This window comes from Desmodus rotundus, chromosome 3 (assembly GCF_022682495.2).
Source record: "Desmodus rotundus isolate HL8 chromosome 3, HLdesRot8A.1, whole genome shotgun sequence".
In the NCBI taxonomy this organism is placed as follows: Eukaryota; Metazoa; Chordata; class Mammalia; order Chiroptera; family Phyllostomidae; genus Desmodus; species Desmodus rotundus.
Genome location: NC_071389.1, coordinates 30,206,881 through 30,232,522, shown reverse-complemented (window position 1 = coordinate 30,232,522; position 25,642 = coordinate 30,206,881). Strand labels below are relative to the sequence as shown.

General features: G+C 42.7%; 1 protein-coding gene and 1 pseudogene across 5 annotated transcripts in view; one reads left to right on the top strand and one right to left on the bottom strand.

Moving 5' to 3' along the window:
- The window catches only part of MAST2 (microtubule associated serine/threonine kinase 2), a 158,895-nt gene extending 155,512 nt beyond the window's left edge, over positions 1 to 3,383 (bottom strand). For all 5 annotated transcript variants that reach the window (XM_053920345.1, XM_053920348.1, XM_053920347.1 and 2 more), the window contains exon 1: positions 2,892 to 3,383. In XM_053920345.1, the coding sequence (XP_053776320.1) occupies positions 2,892 to 3,074 (183 nt within the window). In that variant the 5' untranslated portion in view covers positions 3,075 to 3,383. The remainder of the gene's footprint in view (positions 1 to 2,891) is intronic.
- An 11,974-nt stretch (positions 3,384 to 15,357) lies between these two features.
- On the top strand, positions 15,358 to 15,923 carry LOC112314649 (ferritin heavy chain pseudogene; annotated as a pseudogene).
- The last annotated feature ends 9,719 nt before the right edge of the window (positions 15,924 to 25,642 follow it).

Below are 25,642 nucleotides of genomic sequence, written 5' to 3'. Positions count from 1 at the left end.
GAAATAATTTCAAGTTACAAACTTTCAAGGACACTATCAAATTATGAAAATCACGAATGTTAAGATCACAAATGCTGAAAGTCTATGATGGAAACAGTAAGCACAGAAATGGTCACGTACAGCTAAGGGAAAAGGTCAGTACTAGACTCAGATCACTCTACAAGAAGGTTCCAAGGAAAGGGTTGTCAATGAACGTGTATAAAGGACCCCTGGGCAAAGCCAAAGCGGGGTAGGATTGAGGGCGGGAGGTGGAGGTGGGTGGGGCAGAGGAAAGTGGTGGTGGGAAAATGGAAACAACTGTACATGAACATTAATTTAAAAAATGATGATTAAAAAAAAGAAGGTTCTGTGACACAATACCATAAATAAAGAGTGTCAGAGACCCTTGTTCCACATCCTAAGAACTTGCCACAAATAGGGAAGCCCCCTAAAAAATAGAGTACAATTAAGGAAAAAGCTAAGGGCAAAGGACATATCCACCAGGAACATTTAGGAAACAGGAAATCAAACAAAGGCACGCAGGAAGCAGTCACACAAATAGAATTGGAATGGACATTGTGACAAAAGAAAATATCAAGTAGGAACACATGGTCAATAATGACAAACAGTTCACAGAGGTCAGGGAGGATGAGGACTAGGAGAAGACTACCAGATTTAATAATTTAAAAGTCCCTGGGATTGCTGTGTATCTCTCTGTGTAATTCTTTCACAATGAAAACTCTTCACAAGTAGCCATGCATTGTTTTTTAACTTAAAAAGACATTTTAGTATCCATCATAGTACATTCACAGCATGGAAAACTATACAGCAATGAAAAAGAACTAACTATTTCCATAAGCGACAACACAGATGGATATCACAAACATGATTTGAATAAAAGAATCTAGTCACAAGAGTACAAACTGTATGATTTCGTTTATATGAAGCTCAAGAGGAGGCAAAACTAATCCATGGTGATGGGGGTTGGGAAAGTGGTTACCTTTGCAGGAGGGTTCTACGGTACCGAAAATGTTCTACATTTTGATGTAAGTAGTGGTCCCATGGATATATTCATCCCGTAAAAATTCATTGGCTGAATGAACATTCGATTTGTATTTAAGTCACACCTCAATAGAAAGGAAATAAGCAAAGATACGAAATTACTGGTGACCTTGAAAACGTCAGTTTTAGGAGAGTGTAAATGGAGAAGCCAAACTATAATATGAGAAATGTATACAAGGTGAGGAAGCTGACTCATTTTTCAAGAAGGTTGCTGGTGAAGCAACGAGATAACAAAGTAGCTTAGGTGAGTTACACAATTCAGGGAAATTGTGTTGCTTTGTTTTTATTTAAGGTTTAAGACAAAGAGAAAATAACACACATAACAAGGGCAAATGAGATGGGATGAAATCAAGAACATAAGTAGAGGGATTCGCCTCAGAGAGGGTGATGAATACTTCTTTCCCTGACATTGAAGCAAAGGATCAGTGAACACAGAAATGCTAATATAAAGAAGAGGAGAAAATCAAGTAATCTTGAACTCTTTAGTGAAGCATGCAATAAAGTCAACTGAACTAGGTAAATTGAGTAAGGAAAGGATCTGGGCTTTAAATACGTTTTTAAAGTTTTGAATAGGTACTGCAGAAAATATAAAAGGCAAGGATGGGGGGGAGGGATTATAGCAATAGGACAATGCTCAGCGGCCTGACAGCAAGGGCAGCAATGGTGGACAGTGTGGTCTATTCCGGGCTGGGTGGGGAATAAAAAGTGAAAGAACGAAAGGAGAAAAAATTCCAAATGCTAGCATGTGCATCACTGAAACTGTCGTAAGGAATGATGTGTAAGAAAAAAACTTCCTTAACTGTTGGCAAAGGGGCAGGAAATCTAACAGAAGTGTTGAAAGATTCAAGGATGAAGTCAGTAGGGTCTGGAGTGCAAAAGGAAAGCTGTCACTAGAGCTCATTACAGAACATTGTCCTGCAGTTCCCACAGATCAAAGACCACATATTCTCCTTTCACTGAGCTTCCTTCCACTACTAGTGACAACTTCTCCTCCCAGATAAAAGTGACCTTTAACCCCTACTTCTAACTACATTTATTAATAAATTATATAAACACACCCTGTCCATTCAGAAACTCCATGAATATTTTTTCACTGCTTTCTCTCTTTTTCCCATCAACATGTTTTCGATGGAAAACTCTTAGAAGGCAGAGCCTATGTCTATGAATTCCCTGTTCACAGCATTGGGCTTGGGATTGCACACACGCAGGTGTTTTTAAAAAGTGTTTTCTCCTGAAATAGATCGCTGCTGAGAAGAACTTTTAAAAAGATTCTGAACACACGCACTCCCGTAACACTATAAGGATGGCCCAATCAGACAGTGCTTAGGAATAACACCCGTTTTTATAACTGTCAAAACAATCTCTAGGAGCTAGTGTCAAAACAATCTAAATTTCTACAATTTAGATTGTATAAATGTACCATCTATACATTTGTACATACAAATGTATACACTGTACATTTACTATATAATAATGACTTTCCCTACCTCACAGTACTTACCCCGCTGGCCAACTCCTCAACACCCGTTTTCATAAACCCATTCTTTGCAGCGCATTTGCCCCCAGTCCCCATTCAGCGTCCCTTCTTCCCATCCGAACTCCTGACTACGAACACCCACAGGACCACCTTTCACCCTCGACTCCCCCGTTTCCCATCAACCCCAACCCATCAGTCCCATTTCCCCACTCCCCACTTCTCTGCCCCCGCAGACCGCCCCACTCCTCCCGCGGAACTCTCAGTCCCCACCCCCCAAATGCCCCAACGCGCCTTCCCGCCGAGATCCCCTCCCCCACCGCTTCCATTCGGGCTGCCCCCCATCCCTTCCCCGCCGGACCCCGGCCCGCCCTACCTGCTCCTGGACCTCAGGCCCCGCCGGCCCGGTCCGCTCCTCCAGGCGCTGCCTCCCGGACGGCGCCCGCCGGCGCAGGGGCAGCGGCTGGGGCAGCTCGGCCGCCCGCTGCGCCCCATCCTCCCCGCGGGCGGCGGGCGGCGGCGGCGGCTGGGGTCGGTCGCGGCAGCGACTCCGCTTCATATCTGCGGCTGGGCCCCGCGGGCGTCAGCGCCGCGACTGTCCCGGCCCCGCGCTGCTCCGGGCCGCAGCGCCGCCGCGCCAACCACCGCCCGCAGCCACCATGGCCCGGCGGGCGCCCGATGCCACCGACCCCGGCTCGCAGCCCCCCCCCCCCCCGCGCTTCCTGGGGCCTCGAGCGCCGCGGCCTTCTCGGCGCTCACGGAGGAGGAAGCATCGCCGCCGCCTCCCGCGCTCTCCCACCCGGCACGCGCTCCGCCGGCCACCCGCCGCCGACCGCTGTACAACCAGCCGCCCGCCCGCCCGCCTGCCTCCCGCCGGCCCCACCCCCCGCCCTCCCCCGGCGCGCGCCCGCGAGCCCGCCCGCCACCGCCAGCCGCGCGCGCGCCGGCGAACGGCCGCGAAAGACCCGCCGGGGCCCCGGGTGTGGGGGGCGCGCGGGGGGGGCGGGGCCCGGCGCGCGGCTGGGCTGCGGCCGCCCATTGATTCTTTCCTTCGCCCATTCATGGGAGCGCGCGCGGCCGCGGGGGGCGCTGCTCGCATCCCGCAGTGAGTTACAACCGATCGGTGTCCTCAAGGAACTACGCGGAGAGGGGCCAAGAGCAGGAAGGAGGCAAAATACACGACCAATTAATAAAATACTATTGTGTGCCTTCTTATTGAGCGCTTGCCACTTTCACCTAGTCCTCGTATCACACTTTGGAGGCAGGTCTGCTCATTCTCACGTTACAGATAAGAAGAGCGAGGTGAAATGACATGCACTCGGGCAAATCAGTGAGCAAATTCGACAAGACGCGAATTCTAGCTTTTCTGTCCCTTTCCACTGTTTCTTGCTGCTTCCAGAAAGTAAGCCAGGGTGTGCAAAATCCTGTAAAGGGGAAGAAGTGATGGATTCCTTCTGGGGGAAGAAGAGGACAAAAAGGCTTCCGGAACGACTCCCATAATTCCCCAGTGACAATGAAGTCATCGTGTTGTAGCCCAGTCCAGCCTGCCCACAGCCAGTCCATCTGTGGCCCGAGCAGCCCTCCAGTGACTCATCTGACCGGCAACGTGGCTCTAGATCAGCACTGTCTGGCATCCTCCTTATGACACAACGTTGTGTTTCTCCCCAGATCTTACTCTGAATGCTGCACCCATTTTTCCGGGGTCTCCTCCCTGAACGCTTCCTGAAAAATAACAACAGCTAATATCATAGAGTATCTAGTGGACCTGTAGACACTGCATTCAATTCACACATGCAAACAACAGTTGTGGGGTTTTATTTTTCTAATTTACAGTTGAGGAAACTGAGGCTAAAGTTATCTAACATGCTAAATATGATATAGCTAATAAATGGAAGGCCAGGATTCAAACCAATATCTGTCAGATACCAGAGCCTACACACACAACCAAAGTACTCTATAGCCTATTACCAGTCTTCTGTACCACCTGTTTCACTTCCTCACTACCATCCATCCGGTTGCCTCAACCAGAAACCTGGAAGTCATCCTAGACTCCTTCCTTACCTTCTTGCCCCCACATCCAATTCATGAACAAGTTCTGTTGCTTCTGTAACCTTACTGTTCCTCCGGCCTGCCTCCTCTTTCCATTCCACCGGCACCACCTCAGCTCAAGTCTTACCTTCTCTCTTCTGACTGGGTAAGCTTTCTAATTGGTTCATCTACATCCACTCTCTTTCTCTTCAAATCATCCTCCAAAACGCCTTTACCAGAATCTTCACGTAACGTGTTACCCTAAATTTGCTATGGTTGATAAGGCCATCCAAACTCTGGTCTCTACTTACATCACCTTCTATTAATCCCAACTACATAGAATTATATTAGCTGTTTATAGTTCCCTGCACGTACAGGGTCTGCTACATTCTTAGTACAAACAATAGAAACAAACTCTGACCATCCTAAGCCTAAGGGGGAATTTATTGAAAAGCTATACAGAGGGGCTCACAGAACTGAATAGAGATTAGAGAAGCAGGCATATGAAACGCAGGAAACAAGGAGCCTCTACAGACTACAAATCAGGGACAATTTCAGGACATTGCTGTCACCACAACTCCCACACCACCACCAGACAATATGCTATGTTGCTGCCACCCACCTCCGCAAAGGGAATCTAACACTTTGTGATTGCATCACCACTCCAGATTCACAGTCTCTGGCAAGAGAATCCACTGCCTCAGCCTTGGCAACTCAGGGATCAGAAATCCATTCTAACTTTTCATCTTCCATTTAGGGACTGGGGAAGTCAGTGTGGCACACAGACTCTAAGGTGGCCCTTATGATCGACTCCCCCCCTGGTATTTATGCCTTTGTGTGATTCCCCTCTTCTTGAGTGTGGGTAGGATATGTGACTTGCTTCTAATTAATAAACTATATAGTAAAGGTGATGTCATGTCACTCTATGATTACATTACATTATATAAGTTGTCTTGCCAGCAGACTTACTCTCACTCTCCTTATAGCCTTGAAGAAGCAAGGTACCATGTTCTGAACTGCCCTTGGAGAGGGCCATGTGGCAGGACATTGCAGGCAACCTCTGGAGCTAGGGGCAGTCTCTCATCCAAGAGCCAGCATAAAACAATAACAAAAAACCTAAAGTGTTAAGTCCTACAACCATAAGGAAATTAATTCTGCCAACAACCTGAATGAGCCTGGAAATAGATCCTTCTCCAGGTAAGAACATAGTTCAACCATACCTGGACTCCTGATCCACAGAAACTGTGAGATTAATGTGTATTATTTTAAGCTGATAAGTTTGTGGTAATTTATTACACAGTAATGGAAAATAAATACAGCCAGATACTCACTTCCTCAGCCTCTCATCTGCCAGAGATGGCCACATGACACATTCTGGCCTGAATTCACTCTCATCCCTTCTTCTTCGGTTTAATAAATAACAAGCCTTTTTTTCAGTTGCTCATGCCAAAACCTCAGAATGATCTTTGAGTCTTCTCTTTCTCATGTCATCTATTCCACTATTAAATCTTATGTAAATTAAGAGGTCATTGCAATTATTTGGGAAAAAGGTGATGATTGATAACAAGTGTTATGAAAGTGATCGTGGCAATGGAAGAAAGTAGACGTATTTTAGAGAGATTCAGAAAGTAGAAATAGGACCTGTTGTCTGCATCTCGGTGGAGAGAAAGAGAAAGAACTTGAGAATTATTTCCAAGTTTCTGGCTTAGGTAACTGAGACAGGGAACAATGAAGAAGAATTATGAAAGAGATTGTGATTAATTGTTTTAGATGTGTTTGCTCTTAATTGCCAGTGAGATACTCAAGGGAAGGTGTTCAATGAGGTATTGATTAAATTGATTTAGAGCTCAGGTCTGAAAGCTATCAGTATTTAGACATGTAACTAATATAAACTGTTCCATAATCTTAGAGTATAAATGTGATCACATCACTTCTCTTTTTTCTAGTTAGTCACTCGGGCCGCTCCTGTCACATTATCAGAAAGGCTGGTATCTCTTTAATTATCTATAAACTCCAAGGTTCTTATATATCTAAAAGGTAAGTATGGCAATTATCTATTGTTATGTAACAAAACAACCCAAAATGTGGCTTAAAACAGCAACCATTTATTTAGTTGACAATTCTGTGGGACAACTGGGTGGTTCTTATGGTCTGAGCCAGTTTAGCTGGTCACTGCCAGGCTTGCAAACTCAGCTCCAGTTGGCTTAGGACTGGCTGGTGGCTACATAATCTAGAATGGCCTTTCTCACGTGCCTGGCAATGGGCCCAGCAATGAGAGCAACTACGTCATGTATATCTTACCCAGCAGGCTCGCTTAAACTTCACATGACCGCAGTGGCAGGGGTCCCAAGAGCAGAAAAACACAGCAAGCCTCAAAGTGAGAGTGTTTTTTCTTGTTTTTAATCCTTACCCAAGGATATATATTGATTGATTTGAGAGAGAGAGAGAGAGAGAGAGAGAGGGAGAGAGAAACATCAGTCAATTTCCTCCCATACCGTGTCCCAACCAGGGACTGAACACGCAACCTAGGTATGGCCCTCCCTGGGCATTGAACCCTCAACCCTTTGGTGTATGGGGCAATGTTCCAACAAACTGCGCCACCCAGCCAGAGTGAGAGCACTTTTTAAGTCTTTCTTGGTGAAACATTAACAATTGTGTCATTGCCTAAGCAAGTCCTAAGTCACAGAGCAAGTCATTGCCAAAGCAAGTCGGTGTGGAAGGGGACTAAAGTTGCATGGAAAGAAGAAATAGATTCAGATGAGGGAGAATTTGTGGCTATCTCTGCAGTGTACTCCAGGAAGTCCAACTTCCATAGCCTAGTCCAGCTAAAATTAGATTAGTTCATTAGCATCACTCCTTCCTGGGACCATGTTACGAACTGAATGTTTGTATCCCCGCAAATTCATATTGAAGCCCTATCCCCCCAGTGTAACTATATTTGGAGACGGAGCCTCTAAGGAAGTAATTAAGATTAAATGAAGTCATAAGGGTGGGATCCTGATCCAATAGGATTATTATCCTTATAAGATGAGACACCAGAGAACACTTACTCTCCCCCACCCCAGGCGTGCAGGCACCATAGGAGGCCATGTGACTACAGAGTGAGAAAGTGGCTGTCCACAAGCCAGAAACAGAGATCTGAACCAAAACCAAATGGGCAGGACCCTTGATCTTGGACTTTTCTCCTCTAGAACTGCAAGAAAATAAATTTCTGTTGTTTAAGCCACACAGTCTTTGTTATTTTGTTATGGCAGCCCAGGCAGACTAAAACAGACAACATAACAAGGTTCTCCCAATCCAAACAAGGTTTTTTGAGGGAAGAAAACCGCATTACCTCAGGCCACAGTCAGCCAAAGAATCCCAGGTCAGAGTTCCCTCAATTGAAGCTCTTGTCCTGTACCTTTTCAGGTGCCATACATAGCCCAGTCACTTGCCAGGGAAACAATCAGTCCCAGGACAAGTTTCTCAAGGATCCCACATGCTAGGGACCTGCAGTTCTTCCTCTTAAACATACAAAATAGAGAGGGTCCCTTGGTGATGATCGCTCACTAATCCTCCTAATGGAGAATACTCTCAGTGTTTCTAGGGGACTGGGGACTGTACACACCCTCTTGGGGGAGGCTGCTTTCAGTGACATGAGCATGCTCTACTCTTGTGTGAAAGAGCACCTGCTCTTGTAGGTGATTCCAAGGGGCCCACATTTCTAAGAGTCAGCTTCAAGGATTCCTCATTATAGTCATGACAAAAAGAGATACTTGTCTCCCAACGTCCATTCTCCCTTTTTTTATTGCTGGACACATGACCACCTAGAATAAAGACAATTCCCAGCCTTTTTTTCTGTCTAAGTATAGCCATGTGACTAAACTCTGACCAATGAGATATGAGCATGAGTGATGAATGCAACTTTTTAATTATGTTCTTTTTAAAACTTTTTTATTGCTCAATTATAGTTGTCCCCATTTTCCCCCCACTACTCTCCCCTGCCCTACCCACCCCTCACCTTCCACATTCAATCCCCCCATCCACCACCTGCCCCGCCCCCCATTGTCTTTGTCCATGTGTCCATTACACATGTTCCTTGATTTGATCCTTCCCTTTCTTTCCCCCATTACCCGCCTCCCTCCTCCCCTTCAGTTTTATTATGTTCTTAAAGAGAAAAAGTATGTCTGCCCTTTCTTCTTCTCTCCCTTTCCTCTAGCCTGTTGCTTGACAAGTGTTCATATTACAAACTTACCTTGGACCACAGGGTTGAGGAAACCTCCTGGGGTGGCAATGCAACAATGTAGAAAACTCCAAGATGAACTCACAGTGCAGAGCTTCCATCCTTGCCCTCTGTACTATTAGCTAAGAGAGAACTACACTTCCATCTTATTGAAGTCACTATAATTTTAAGGTTCTGTTACATGTAACCAAACCTCCATCGTTATCTTAAAATGGTGATTTCTAGTAGCTGTTTTGCCAGAGAAGCTGATGGATCACAAATGTAATCTTGGGCAGGGCATTGGCTCCAGATGGAAATTGAATCCATATTAAATATATTAAGATACATTTGGCATCTCAGGAAAATCCGTAATCTCAGGGAAGTCCAAAAATAAAAGTACAGCCTCAGGGAATTTGGAAGTGGAATCATCTCTAGGACCCTCAGCAGTAAAAGTTCAGGACGTTCTATTCTATGCTGTCATTACCATGACTAAGCTTCTGTCTTGGTCTCTACTTTCACTCATTTGTCTTTTGGCTTTTCCTCCCCAAATTAACAAGTTTATTTGCCCTCTGGTCTGTATTATTGCTTCATATCATCACTTCTGTCTACCAACATTTTCTACTTAGCCAAAACTTTGTCTTGATCTTAGCTTCTTTTCTACTAATTGATCTCTGTATGCAATTTAAAAACTTCATTTCTTTTTTTCTAATTCATTCCCTACTTCCTAATTCACTTACCTAAGGATGAGAAGCTAATTGGCCAAACTTTAACAGTCAAGTTACTTTAATAGCTGCTAGATAACCTACACATTAGTCAGCTGTACCTTCTAAGTCCGATCAGCAATGTCTAGACATTGGAAAGACGGTATCAAATGGTACAAAATATGACTGCCTCGGACCGTCCCCAGGGCTGCGAGGAAGGGAGAATTTTCCATAAAGGAGGATGGTGGACTTCTCTGGAACTATGAGTAACATGTCTTGGATAGATATATTGGAAGGGAATAAAAGTGGACAGCAGAAACCACTTAGGAGTCTATTACAAAAGAATAAGTAAAATTGATCAGGTATTTGTCAGAGTTTTACAGTAGTAGGGCTAAACAAAAAGGTATAGATTGAAGAAATATTAAAGGTGTAGAATATACAGGACTTCATGATTATTAGCCAGATGGGGGAAATGAGCAAATGGGAGGGGTCAGGGATAATCTTCAGGAATCGGGCTTAAATAACCAGGGGGATGCTATTGTTTTTCACTGCCCTAGAATACAAAAGGAAGAGCAGGTTTCATAATTTCATTCACTCACTTACTCACACAGTCAACAAGTATGGATTTGCCCTTACATGGAAGAGAAATATTGACAAATGCATTCACTGGACATTACAAAAAGTACAGTAGTGGGACATGTTGATTTTGTGGTGCCTGTGAGATATACCAGAGGAAGGTATGGGCCTGAAGTCCGGGGAATGCTCTCGGCCTGATATATATGTGGCAGAATAAAAATTACTTACTGTGGCAGAACAAGCAAATGCTCACAACTTTCTCTCCCACCCTGGAGTCTTGCCCTGGCCAGGAGAGTTCTATGGATGCCAGACTGCTTCTTTGGACTTTAAGAATGCAGGATAAGGAGAATGAGAAATAGGGAGAACACAGGCATACCTTAGAGATATTGTTAGTTCAGTTCTAGACCACCCCAATAAAGCAAATATCTCAATTGTTACCTAAATTTTTTCAGAGGTTATACACCAGTAAAGGGGCTGATAACGCCAGCATTATATTATGAGTTTATTAAGGAAATTTATACATGAACTGTCTCCGGTGGCAGTAAGAGGATATAGATATCCTCTATGCCACATGGCAGGTGCCAAGGGGTTCATTAGGACAGAGAAGGCTGGAAAGGGGTACTGGGGCAGGACCTTCCCCAGATAAGGAGAAAACATCTTACTTGCTTGCCCAGAGGTGGGGCAATGGTCTGTTTCAGGAAGCAGCACAAAACAGCACACTGGGCCTAGGGGAAGGTTGTTCAGTCCCTGAGACCGCTTTGGGGAAGCAGTCTCTGTTCTGGGCAGGATCTAGCTGGCAGTCTAGCAGTGGCCACATCATGGAACAGTCTACTCCACAGCAATAAGGCAAGCCACACCAATTTTGAGGGGTTTCCCAGTGCATATAAAAGTTATGTTTATACTATACTGCAGTTGATTAAACATGCAATAGCATTATGTCTAAAAAAACAATGTACATACACCTTAATTTTAAAATACTTTATTGCTGCCCTGGCTGGTGTGGCTCAGTGGATTGAGCGCTGGCCTGTGAACCAAAGGGTCACAGGTTCAATTCCCAGTCAGGGTACATGCCTGGGTTGTGCACCAGGTCCCCAGTTGAGGGCTTGCAAGAAGCAAGTGATATATGTTTCTCTCACTTTCTTTCCCCTTCCTTTCCCCTCTCTCTGAAATAAATAAATAAAACCTTTTAAAAAAATAAATAAATAAAAGAAAGAAAGAAAGAAAAAGTTTACTAACCTCTGCAGTAGGAGGTAAAGTAGCCAGGCTCAGCAATGTGCTTTGGGACATCTGGTTGTATTTGCATAATCATTCCAAGCAAAATGGAAATCAGTGACAGGGAGATTAGTGAGGACCCCAATACAGAAATCCAGGAGAGAGTCAATGAGGACTGTATTAGTAAAAACTTATCTGGTTGCAAGTGATCCAAACCTAGCGCAGCCAGATAAACAAAAGTGAACATGGAAATACTACTGTTAGTTGCCTGTCCAATATCCATTCCTCTATCTTCCATACTAAGGGAAGTTCAATTTTGTATAAGGCAGCAATGTATGTACTAGCTAAAAATTCTTACCTTTCTAGAATGCAAGCGGGGATAATTTGTACTTATGAATAGCCATATAACTCACTTCTGGCCAATAAGAGAATTAAAGGAAGTTTCAGAGTTAGGCTTCCAGTAGTATGTACCTGGTATGCTTACCCTCCAGCCCTTTGTCCTTTGTCCTTTCCTTCTCGTCTTAATTATAAAGCAGACTCTGCTTGTGAGGGATAGCCACTGTCCTGCCTCATATTAAGTATGACAGACTAGGAAGACAGAGGAGCCTGGTATTTTATGACATTCTGTTAACCTGAATCAGTTTCTCTTACTCTGGAGTGCCTATCTCCAAGCATGTTTTCATGGTAGGAAAATAAATTTCCATATGGTTAAGCCATGTTAATTATTTGCAACTGAACACAACCCTAACTAATAAAGAGAATGTATTAGAATGATCCTAAAGAACTCACAGATTCTACAAACTGAACTAGAGTTCAACAAACTATTCTTGGAAGAAGGTGGAGTACTATATATCTTCCCTTTTTATTTCATCACTTAATAAATAGTAAAGACTATTATTTAATATATCATGGCATCCTCTTGCAATGCAGTATTATATAACCAATATAATAATAGCAATTAAAAAGTATACAGCAGCATGAAAAATGCTTCTAATGTAACCTAAATTAAATTAGCAATGCTCCATATACAAATTCAAATAAGAAAGAAGTGTATGAAATAAAAAATGAAAGTTTACCCCAGGGAAACTAATGTTAAAATCTTTTAACCCTGGCCACGTGGCATAGTTTGGAGCATCATTCAATGAACCAAATGGTTGCTGGTTCAATTCCTGGTCAGGGAACATGTCTAGGTTGCAAGTTAAGTCCCCAGGTGGGTTGGGGTGCATATGGAAGGCAACCAATCGATGCTTCTTTCTCTCTCTCTAAAATCAATCAATCAATAAAAAAATTTAAAGGTTTTGAATGTTTACAAACATATTTATATGTACAGAAAATTGTGTATCCTGATACTTTTATTTCTCATTGTACATGGAGCATTTCACATGTCATTAGTCGTCCTCTAAAACATTGAATGGCAGTTTATAACCTGCGGTTCAAATAATGTACAATTATTTACTCAACCATCTCCTTCTCTGTAGAGCTATGTGAAGTTTTGGATGCAAGTAATCGAAACCTACTCAAGGAAACTAAAGGGGAAAATTAAAGCTGTTAGAAGGGTCCTGGGTGTTCCATAGACTGAAGAGTGCTGAAAGTTACTAGAATGTGCAATGAAATGCTCCCAGTAATACTTTTATCTCTCTCTCTCGTCTCTGCTTCTCCCCACATCTCTGCCTCATACTCCTCTTTCTGTCCATTGGCATTCTATGCCCTGCAGTCCACATGGAGGTTAATGGTCTGACACAGTTCCTAAATTTTTACACTCCTTCCCTTCAAGATACCAGCCCAAACTAAACTGGTATTCCTAGTAGAAAAGACAATATAATTGACCTAACTTGGTCAGGTGTCTACTCTGGTCCAATCAACAGTGGCCAATGGGTCAAGGTCCCACTTGAGGCTGGAGTAAGGAAAGTGATGACATGAATAGGTTCTTCTGTTATCAGGGAAGGGTGAATCATTGTAAGCTGAGAATATACTCCCAAAAATGTCTACTGTTGCCTCCATATGTCAATTTCCCTTCTTAGAATGGACAGGTAAGTGAATCATCATGTCAAATGATATGGGCATTTAACAGCCTATTTGCTTTCCAAAAAGAGCATCTACCTACATTCTCACCTGTAGTGACAGGAGTTCCTGTTTGCCTGCACTCGGCTAATTCTAAAGAAATGGAAGCTCTGACATTTTCTTATTTTGAAAAAGAAAAAGTGGTATCTCAATGTTATTTTAATTTTTTTCTTAATCCCCTCACCTCTTCACCCATTCCCCCACACTCCCCTCTCACCCGGCACCCTTCTGGTAACTAACTTCATTTCTCTTGCTGCTTTTAAGAGGCTTTCTTTAACCCTTGACCTTTTAATAATGATGTGTCTTGGAGTGGGCCTCTTTGCATCCATCGTAATTGGGAGTCTCTGCACTTCCTGGACTTGCATGCCTATTTCCTTCACCAAATTAGGGAAGTTTTCTTTCACTATTTTTTCAGATAGATTTCTAATTTTCTGCTTTTTCTCTTCTCCTTCTGACACCCCCATGTTGGACCTCTTAAAGTTGTACCAGAGGCTGTTTATACTATCCTCATTTTTTTGGATTCTTTTTTCTCTTGTTGTTCTGTGTGGTTGTATTGTGCTTCCTTATAGAACATGCTTTTTTAGCCAAGCATTGAATACTGGGTCTGCTCTGAAATAATCCAGAGAACTGTATAGTCAGCACATCTGGGTGAAACTCCTCCCACTACTAGGTCTTCAGATAAGAAGTTTCAGGTGCAGGCAGAATCCATATCAGTCCCCAAGCAACTGGGTTGTTTTGAGACCAAAACACAGTCACACCTTATTTCTTTTGTCTTACTTAATTCCCATTCCTCCTTCACTAAATGATGACTTGACTTCAAACTCACTCCTCCTCCAGCCATTTTCTTCATTCACTTTTTAAAAGAGACTTGCAATTGAAATTCATTCACTCATTTGTTCAAAAATAATTTATTAAGTGCTGGCTGGTATAGCTCAGTGGATTGAGTATGGGCCTGAAAACCAAAGGGTTGCAGGTTCGATTCCCAGTCAGGGCACATGCCTGGGTTGAGAGCCAGGTCCCCAGTGGGGGGCTCATGAGAGGCAACCACACATTGATGTTTGTCTCCCTCTCTTTCTCCTTCCCTTCCTCTGTCTCTAAAAAATAAATAAAATCTTTAAAATAACAATAATAAATAATAATAATAATTTATTAAACACCTGCTATGTAGCAGAACTATGCTGGGCACCTTAAAAACTTAAAAATAGAAGACCTTCGGGGACCCTGGCTGGGTGGCTCAGTTAGTTGAAGCATAATCCCATACACCAAAAGGTTGTGGGTTCAATCCCCAGTCAGGGCACATACCTAGGTTCCGGGTTCACTTCCTGGTTGGTGCTGTCACAGGAGGCAATGGACTGATGTTTCTCCCTCACACCAATGTTTCTTTCTCTTTCCTTTGCTCTCTCTCTAAAATCAATAAATATATCCTTGGGTGAGGAGAAGAAGAAGAAGGAGAAAGATGAAGAAGAAGAAGCTTTCTATTGAGTACTTTCAGACTCTTCCTGAATCCCAGGTCTGCAGAACACTGAACAAAGCAGGTGTGACTTACCAGGTGTGGTTTCCAAGTATCCCCTTTCAGACTCAGTCACAAAATATATAGGACACTTCATCTACTCTGTTCTGTTGTCAGGGAAAGTAATAAAATCTATTTCCCCAGGCTTGAGTAAGCCACTCCTCATTACAATGCATTCTGAGTAATAACGCTGATAACAGTTAAGAGGTCTCAGGTGCTTTTAAATGGGGCATATAGCACTCTCCAGTATCTCTCTAGAACTCAGTGTGAACTCTCAAGCCTGCCCTTGTTGTCTGTGTGACAGGGGTACAAATAGCACTAGTTGACCAGTAGTGTCTTTTTAGGTGAAACCTTCAACTCGTCACAACCTTATAAGGACACAGTCTTTACCAAGAGTTGCCATAGTTTCCTGCTTCAACAGTGGTTGAATGGAACCCTGCACTCAACCCCAATCCCAGCCAGCCACCCAAAACCATCCTTCTACCACCTGCTCACAGCACCCTCGGGCTGCCCCAAGTTCCTTGCCACCACTCCAGCCCACTGCAAAGCCGCCTGTCCTCAGCCACACATCATGATGAACACGTCCTCCTTGCAGGTGCACCAAAATTACCACCAGGACTCAGAGGCCGCCATCGACCACCAGATCAACCTGGAGCTCTACACTTCCTACATCTACCTGTCCGTGTTTTACTACTTTGTCCACGATGATGTGGTTTTGAAGAACTTTGCCAACTATTTTCTTCACCAATCTCACAAGGAGAGGGAATGGGCTGAGAAACTGATGAAGCTGCAGAACCAATGAAGTGGCCAAATCTTCCTTCAGGATATCAAGAAACCAGACTGTGATGACTGGGAGAATGGGCTGAATGCAAGAGAGTGTGTATTATACTTGGAAAAAAGTGTGAATCAGTCACTACTGGACTTGTGCAAACTGACTACTGAAAAAATGACCCTCATTTATGCGACTTTGTTGAGACTCACTACCTAGATGAGCAGGTGAAATCCATCAAAGAACTGGGTGACCACATAACCAACCTGCACAGGTTGGTGGCCCCTGAATCTGGCGTGGCAGAGGGTCTCTTTGGCAAGCACATTCTGGGAGACAGTCAAGAGAGCTAAGCCTTAGGCTGCCTTCCTATAGCCATGGGAGTGACTTCCTGGTCACCAAAGCAGTACATGTATGTGGGAATTACCTTTACCTTTTCTACAACTTGTACCAAATCATCCATTTATGTCTTTCCTTTGTACCATTCACTCAAATAAAGTAATTTGGTACCCCCCAAAATACCTCATAAGGATAGAAAAGGGTAGATTACTTCACGTGCTACAAGACAAAATCTTCCCAAAAGCCTTGGGGTGAAAGAAAGTCTAAATAGGCAGAAATGCTGAGACCATTGCATTTCTTCTTAGAAAATCCAGGCATCTGGTCAGTGATTGTGAGGGGAAACTGAGATAAACCTACAAGCAAGTCAAATAGAGTAGCCAGAGTAGCCACTGGCCATTGTATGCAGAGCTTGCAGAGTGGCTGGCCAAGAAAGAAAAAGCAGACATCTGACTGAGGTCTCACCTTGTATAAGTCTCTATTGCCTATACATAAATTAGAATTATATTTTATATTAATTAAATAGATATACCGATAAAGGCAGCAAGTTTGGAAAGTAATAATCAATCACTTCAGCAACTCCAGGTCAGTGGAGGCACAGGTAGACACGCTTCACCTCCTTGCCTCTTGCAACCACAAAAAAGAATTATATCTAAATCTCAAAGCAAATAACACCCAGAACTGTCAGAAAAATCAAACAGTATGGAAGTCCAACAGCAAGGGTTTAAAGAAGGTAAATACATCTAGAAGGGTAGGAGTGGTGTAGACACCAAGACAGGGAGGAGAGGTGAGGAGATGCCATGTAGCACAGAGGGGCATGGGCAGCTGCAGGATGGGCATAGGTGGTCCCACATTCACATGTGGTGGATAAAAATTAGGATGGATACCTTGGGAGCGAATGATCCCAACCCCAGGACAGACTGCACAGCCCAGGGTTCCAGCACTAGGAAGATAAATCCCCATAACTTCCAGCTGAAAAAAACAGTGGGGACTGGAGGCAGCAGAAGAAACTGCTGGATTTTCAGAAAACTCCACTTAAAGGGCCTGCACACTCTTAAAATGTATGCAAACCCACCTACTCTGGGATTCAATACCAGGGCAACAGTGGGAAGGGCACCAGTCGCATACGGGGAGTGGGTGAAGTGACTGGAAATGAGTGAGTGCCAAGCAAACTCCCAGAAGCCAGGCAGTGGTACAGTCCCGTCTCCAAACCCTTACCTCACAGACATTCACAAAGAGGTGAAGCGGGTTGCCCCACCATGGCAATTACCTAAGGCTCTGCCCCACACAATTGACAGGTGTCTTTTACAGAGAGTCAAAGCAGCTCTACCTAATACACAGAAACAAACACAGGGAGGCTGCCAAATTGAGGTGACAAAGAAATATGGCCCAAATGAAAAAATAGAATAAAACCCCAGAAAAAGAATTAAACAAAATGGAGATAGCCAACCTATCAGATGCAGAGTTCAAAACACTGGTGATCAAGATGCTCAAAGAACTCATTGAGTATGGCAACAACATAAAGGAAGAAATGAAGTTCACACTAAGGGAAATAAAGAAAGTCTAGCCCCGGCTGGTATGGCCCAATGGTTGAGCACCGGCCTGTGAATCAAAGGGTCACGGGTTCGATTCCCAGTCTAGGGCACATGCTTGGGTTGCAGGCTAGGTCCCCAGTAGGGGGTGTGCAAGAGGCAACCACGCATTGATGTTTCTCTCCTCTTTCTCTCTCCCTTCCCTTCTCTAAAAAATAAGATAAAATATTTTTAAAAAAGAAAAAGAAAAATCTAGACCTTGCTGGTGTGGTTCAGTGGATCAAGCACTGGCCTGTGAACCAAAAGTTCACCAGTTCAATTCCCAGTCGGAGCACATGCCTGGGTTGTGGGCCAGGTCCCCAGCTGGGGGGCTGTGTAAGAGGCAACCAATGTTTCTCTCCCTCTCTTTCCCCCTCCCTTCCCCTCTCTCTAAAAAATAAATAAGGAAAAAAACTTTTTTAAAAAAGAAAAGTCTACAGGGAACCTACAGTGAAGGGAAGGAAGCTGGGATTCAAATCAATGATTTGAAACATAAAGAAGAAATAAACATTCAACCAGAACAGAAAGAAGAAACAAGAATTCAAAAATCGAGGATAGCATACGAAGACTCTGGAACATCTCCAAACATTCCCACATCCGAATCATAGGGATTCCAGGGGAGAAGAGGAAGAGCAAGAAATTGAAAACTTATTTGAAAAAATAAGGAAAGAAAACTTGCCTAATTTGGTGAAGGAAATAGACATACAAGCCCAGGAAGCAGAGAAAGTCCCAAAAAGTTGGACCCAAAGAGGAACACACCAAGATACATCATAATTAATATGCCAAAGGTTAAAGATAAAAAGAGAATCTTAAAAGTACCAAGAGAAAGGCAGAGAGTTACCGACAAAGGAGTTCCCATAAGACTATCAGCTGATTTCTCAAAAGAAACCTCGCAGGCAAAGAAGGGACTGGCAAGAAGTATTCAAAGTGATGAAAAGCAAGGACCTACAACCAAGATTACTCTATCTAGCCAAGCTATCATTTAGAATGGAAGGGCAGATAAAGTGCTTCCCAGACAAAGTAAAGCTAAAAGAGTTTATCATCGCCAAGGCCTTATTATATGAAATGTTAAAGGGACTTATCTCAGAAAAAGATGACCAAAAATATGAACAGAAAAATGACAACAAACTCACAACTATCAACGACTAAACCTAAAAACAAAACAAAAACAGACTAAGCAAACAACTAGAACAGGAACAGAATCACAGAAATAGAAATCATATGGAGGGTTATCAGCATGGAGGGGGAGAATGGGGGAAAAGGTACAGGGAATAAGAAGCATAAATGGTAGGTACAAAATAGACAGGGAGAGGTTAAGAACAGTATGGGAAATGGAGAAGCCAAAGAACTTATATGTACGACCCACGGACAAGAACTAAGGTGGGAAAATGATGGTGGGAGGAGGGTACAGGATGGAAGGAGAATAAAGGGAAGAAAAAACTGGGACAACTGTAATAGCATAATCAATAAAATATATTTTAAAAAAGAACAAATTATCAAACCAGCCATCACTATAGGTGACTAGAGCTTAATCCCACAGAGAAATTGTGGGAAATTATGTAGAATACAGGTCTCAGAATTATTCCACGTTAAGGGTGAGGAACCAGAGCATATGTGTACCAGTTCCCATCAGTCATTGGTTGAGAACTGCTCCAGGGGATATTAATTTCTCCATCACCACCTCTGTCACTGCGCACCCAGCCTGCCACAAGCATGGACTGAGTGACCTTGAAGCAGAGATACAGATGCAGGTAGCTGTAAGTCTGTTAGTGAGTACTTATAGGGCAACGCCTAAAGGGTAAAGGCAGGGTACTGAAAACATGTGCTGCCAAAGGGCTGGAGCATGGTACGCATCAAATCTTTGTGAGACTTGGGACGACTTGGAGAAGCTTTGTCACCCTAGTGACAAATCTGGGGAGCTGATAATTCCCCTCTTTCCCTTTCTCTACTACAAACTACAGTGCCAAGGTTAGAGATGGAGGATGCTTATGTCTGCTGGAGAATTCTGGTGGAGGGTGCCAAGCAGTGGGAAAGTTCCTTAAAGAGATGGCTGAAGCATAAGAATATAAACAATTTCTCTCAATTCCTGTGAGATGCCTCTGAGTATTCCTTGGAATACCTGGGGAGACTCGTGAGGAGCACTGAGGTCCTTCATGGCCACTGGAGGCTAAGCATATTAAGATGGCTTCTTTCAAACCCATATTCTGATTGCATAGAGCTGTGGTGAGCTTCCGTGAGATGGCATATATAAAGGTGCCACATTGAACACAGGCAGATTCTATCCAAGGCAACTTTTGTTACTTTTGTGGTCTCAGTCGATGGAAAGGGTCATCAAAGACAGAAAGGGCACAACTCTCAGAATTCCAAGTCCTTGTTTATGTAAAGTTTTTAACATGTCTGTCTCAGACTTTTGGGAATAAAAGAGAATCAGAGCCAATCACTTTACCTACCCCATCTAGACCTTCTGACCTAAGGTATTTGTATTAGTGTGTATTTGTGCATGTGTGTGATGACATCAACATGTGTATCTCTGTGTATGTCCATAATGCGCATGTAGAATGTGCACATGTTAGTGTGTGCATGTCTGTGGGTACGTGTGTCCGTCTGTGGGAGTTGAGGAGAGGTACCGATATTGCCCCATTCTCCTCTGTAACTTGCATCAAACACCGTGGTCTCTCCTTCAAAGCTGTCCTGTGATCCTGAATCTGGAACATTAAAGAGGCAAATTATTCAGGCAGCCCTTACTCTTGAGGCCAGCTGCAAAGAGACTAAGGGGAGGGCTAAATAGATGATTGATGATCCAGCCAGGCACAGCCCAGGCCAGAGACTAAAGAGCATATCTATGAGCACAAGTAGGGGGAAGCAGGGTCAGGAAACAGAGGAAGCAGAAAAAGCTAAGGCCAGGAGTGGGATGGGGCAGCTCAAAAACTGGAGCCAAGAAACAAGAACTGAGGAGCCCTTTTCTATGATATACTGGATCTAAATAATGATTTTCCAACCAATTATTGGACTGGCTCAGATTGGCCAGGCAGAACTTCCTGAACAATCTTTGTTCAATGCCAGCCCAAGCCGAAGCAGGGCCAAGTTACAAAATAAACTGTTTGGATGAAGGCAGAAATTCTGCTTGGCTTCCCTGGGACCCAACAGCAGCCTGAGTCTGAGCAGACGCAAGCTCCACGTGCAGGAAATCCACTCGCCACTTTGGCCATACAGGAAGCAATCATCCTCGCGGTAACAATGGTGTGTGTTTGCACAGGGACAAATAGTTTATGAGGCCCTTTAACTGTATTGTCTCATTTGAGCCTTATATGGGTCCTTTGGGGACATTGTCATATGCATTTTATAGATGAAGTGATGTAAGTTTAGAGCCGAAGTAATTTTCCTGTGATCATGTAACTAGTTAGTAACATACCTAGAAATGCAATTCAAGTTTGTCACCAAAACTAGAAAATTCTGTCTCTTCTGTTTCCTTTCCTAAATTGATCTCCTCAGTGTTCCTTTCCTAGATACATATACAGTAGAGGCCTCTGGAAATATAAGGGTCCACTTCATTGGGCCCTATAAAGCCCAAGAACCTATTTGTCCTTGAGCAGATAAGATCCTCAGTTCAGCCACATGATGCTTTTCCTGCCAATTCACCCAGGGAACCAATAGAGGGAACCTGGGAGCAGAATGTCTCATAATCTATCTTGGTAAATGTCCTATGTGCATTTGAAAACAATATCTATTCTGAGTATAGAGTTCTATGAATGTCAATTAGGTCAAGTTTGTTGATAGTATTGTTCAAGGCTTCTGCAGGATACACACGCCATCAAGGTCAGAGAGGATGAGAACGGATACAGCTTTCAGGCCATCCTTGTGAGCTCAAACTTGTGCTTCTGGCCACTATTTTTCCAGCCTTTTCTATTTCATTTTGGCTAGTTCCTATTGCTTTGTCTTCAGGAACTGATCTGCAGTATGTAATCTGCTGTTATTACCATCCAATATATTTATCATTTCATTCTTTTGTTTTCCTCTAGGAGCTTTTTTGGGGACTTTTTTCTTATACCTTTCACGTTTCTGTTTAATATGTTCATGCATTCTTCCTTCTACCTTTTTGAACATATGTAATGTAGTTAAAATAATTTCAGAGCCCTGGCTGGTGTAGTTCAGTAGATTGAGCACGGGCTGCAAACCAAAGGTTCTCCGGTTCAATTCCCAGTCAGGACACATGCCTGGGTTTCGGGCCAGGTCCCCAGTGGGGTCATGTGAGAGGCAACCACACACTGATGTTTCTCTCCCTCTCTCTCTCCCACCCTTCCCCTCTCTCTAAAAATAAATAACGTCTTTTAAAAATTACTAATAATTTTAATGTCCCTGTCTATTATTATATCATCCGTGTCATTTCTACGTATGTTGTCTACTGATTGATTTTTTCTTCATCATAGTTTATATTCTTTACTTTTTTGTATGATTGATAATTTTTTATTGAATGCCACACTTTGTCAATTGTTGGGTGCTGAATATTTTTGTATTTCTATAAATATTTGTGAGCTTTGAGCCAAAAAGCAGTTTGATTCTTTCAAGACCAAAACAGCTTTCAGTTTAGCTATAATTTTGCTACACAACTGAGGCATTATTCAACCTGATGACCTACTCTGGCTCTTGGGAACATGAAATGTTTCCAGCCTATGTGAGGCCAGGATTTTTCCACCCACTTTCCCAAGACTTGGATGGTTTTCTTACATACATGTACCGATCAGTACCCAGATGAAGATGTGAGGAGAGTCTTCTGAAGCTCTCTAAAGTGCTGTCTCCTCTCTGCACTGCTCTCTCCTCTCTGATACTTTACCTTGCAAATCCTATCCACCTTGGCCTCCTCAAGTTCTCAACATTGTCTCTTCAACTCAGCGGATGCTGGACTCTGAGCTCTCCCTTCCTGAACTGTGGCAGAAACTTCCCTCCGTGCAGTAAGCTGGGGCAATTACAGGGCTCGCCTTATTTGTTTCCCTTCTTTCAAGAATCACTTTTTTGTTCTGCCTGCTTTCCAACATTTGAAACGTATTGTTTCAAATTTTTGGTCTGAACTTTTACATGTTTTATGCTGAAGGGTAAATTATGGTTGAAAACGAAAGTTTATGAGGAGATACTTTGATACTATGTAAATACTCTGTTCTCCAACATATTTTTATTCAATGGTTTTCGCATCCACTGATTATTCTTATTTATATCATCTATTGCCATGATGTTTGGAAATAGTGATTTCCTGACTATTTGTCATTCCTTCTACACTTTTTAGATGGCCGATTACCATGAAAAATAGCTTTCCCTTTCCCTCCTTCACTTATGTATTTAGGTATTTAGTAAGTGTGGTGGACAAACTCCAGGGTGTTGGTTCTCCACGATCCCTGCTTCACACTTCGGATGTGTGGGACTCGTGACTTCATTCTCACCAGCAGAATACTCAAAGGTGCCTGCGTGTATGCGGTTATCTGTATGTGACTATATTACATAAGATTTAACTATCTTTCTAGGAGAACCTGTCTCTCTTTTTCTAGATTGGAAGAAAGAAAAGCTGCCATATTGTGAGCTACCACAGAGAAGAACACTGTGCGGAGCTGAGGGTGGTTTCCTGTTGACATCCAGCAAGAAACAGGTCCTCAACCCAGTAAGTTGAAGACTGCCAACAACCACAAGAGCCTGGAAGCAAATTCTTATCCAGTCAAGCCTCAGATGAGATGGCAGCCTTGGTAAATAGCTGATGATCCATGGGGAAACCCTGAAGCAGAGGATCCTGCTAAGCCATGGTCGGATACCTGATTCTCTGAGGTTGCAAGACAATAAGTGTATGTTGTTTTTAAGCCACTAAGTTCATGCTATTATGGCTTAATAGCAATAGGTAGCTAATACAGCTAGTTATTTACATCTTTTAGTGTCAGTACTGAAAGGACACATGGAACTTTTTTTCTGAATTACATTTTTGAACTATAATATCCATTAAATCAAACATAGGAATAAATTAAACCTACAACTGGATCTTCAAATTACTGTTTTACAAGATATTTAAGAAGAATAAAACTCAATCTGTCTCATTGCTCTCAATAGAAAGCAGTAAAAGGGTTCTATATACCATTAAAAGTAAAATAAAAACTATTTTAGAAATAGTTTATATCATATTTATGTCATCTTAATTTTATAGTTTAATTTTTATAGTTTGTTATATATAATTTACACAAAAATAAATATACATATATTTGGAAGATATTCAAAATATTTCACTGATGAGGTACATACAATTAGTTTGGAATACACTGTCCTTTACATATACCTTTTATGCCCTATTATCAAAGCCACCTTTTTTCTTTTTAAACCCCAGAGCCTTCGAGTCTTTTATTCTAGAACAGTGATTCTCATCCTTAGCTGCATATTGTAATTACCTTGGAACGGTTTAGAACATAAAAAGGCCGTGCCCCACCCTGAGATAATTTAATCAGCATCTCTGGGGGTTAGGCATAGTATTGTTTTAAAAACTCTTCAGGTGATTCTAACGAGCAGCCAGGGTTGAGAACTACTGCCTTTGAAATAAGCAATTGTCTTTGAAAAGTACTTTGTGAAAAATGACCCAGTTGGAAAAACATCCTGTTTGAGGTGTGATTCTCTGGCTAAACCCAACTCCTGGAAGCCCGGAAACTGACCCCTAGAGGAAATTTAATCCAGATCACAAGATGTCCAGCCAGCATTCACCTCACTTCTCTTAACCAAAATAAAGTCATGAGTATTAGATAAAGGTCAAAATCAACACGTGTTTTAGAGGCAAAGTGGTCCTCAACCACACTTCAGGTTTTTAGTTTTGAGGGAAGTAAGGACAATGGTGCACTGTGAACTTTGAGGTCAGTTCTCTTCTGGTATGTAAATAAGATACTTGTCCTTTGATTCTCTGTTGACTCACAAGCCAAATTAGTACCGTATTTTGCCGTGTATAATGAGCACTTTTTTGCCCAAATTTTTGAGGGAAAAATAAGGGTGTACATCATACATGGGTACTACTAATTCCGTACCTATATAAATGTTTTTTAAGTATTTTATTTATGCTTATGCATTAAAAGTGTAACTCTAGAAAGCAATAACAATATCTGTATGCAAAATAATAATACCCTGGAATACGATAATTGGTTTCGTTTCTAAATATAAATAAGTAAAAAATTGAATTAAAAAATTAAAATGAACCCTGGCTGGTGTGACTCAGTGGACTGAGCACCAGCCTGAGAACCAAAGGGTCACTGGTTCGATTTCCAGTCAGGGCACATGCATGGATTGCAGGTCAGATCCCCAATAGGGGGTGCACAAGAGGCAGCCACACATTGATGTTTCTCTCTCTCCCCCATTCCCCTCTGTAAAAATAAAATAAAATCATTTTTTTAAAAAACTCACAAAATTTTTTTTTATTAAAATGAAAGATTTTTTTTTCCTGAAAGTTTGGGCCAAAAACGTGGGTGTGCATTATACATGGCAAAATACGGATAAATACAGTGACTGAGGAATAATCAAGCACTTCTGGGCAGGGCACCAAAAAGAAGCAGTAGGTCCTTCATATAATTTGCAGACACCGATACAGAGATATCTGATCGGATTACTGAGGAGGAGTATGAACGGGCTGTAGGAGGAGGCAATGGTAAACTAAACAGTCTAGGAAGGTACTGGCTGAGGAGCTGAATGCCTCCAGAGCACATGGAATTGTGGGCTAGAAGATTTGAAATAAAACAGGGCTAGGTCTCTGATTCAGAGGCTCTCAGAGGCTCTCAGAGGCTCTCAGGCTGGCTCCAGGTCTCAGCCTCGAGGATGCCTGGGTGATCATGCAGCAGCTGCCTGTATTTCCCAAAGGATGGCCTTTTGGATGGGAAGGAACTTCTGGCACAGCTTAGGATAGGGCTGGCCTGGCAGAGGGTGGCAGGGTTATTCTTTGGGTGTTCTACAGGGAACAGTATCTGAGGCAGAAGTCTGCCATTCTTCCAAAACTGTATAGTTTTTGTATCTTATGTTGTTTTAGTTTGTAAACTAACCCTATAGAAATAAGATAATTAAAACTAGCAGGGGGAATGATAGGAGAACTCAGGTGTTAAAGAGTTTAGCCTTAATTGATAGGCCTAAGTGACTAATTCATGTGGAAAGCTGTTATTTCAAAATTG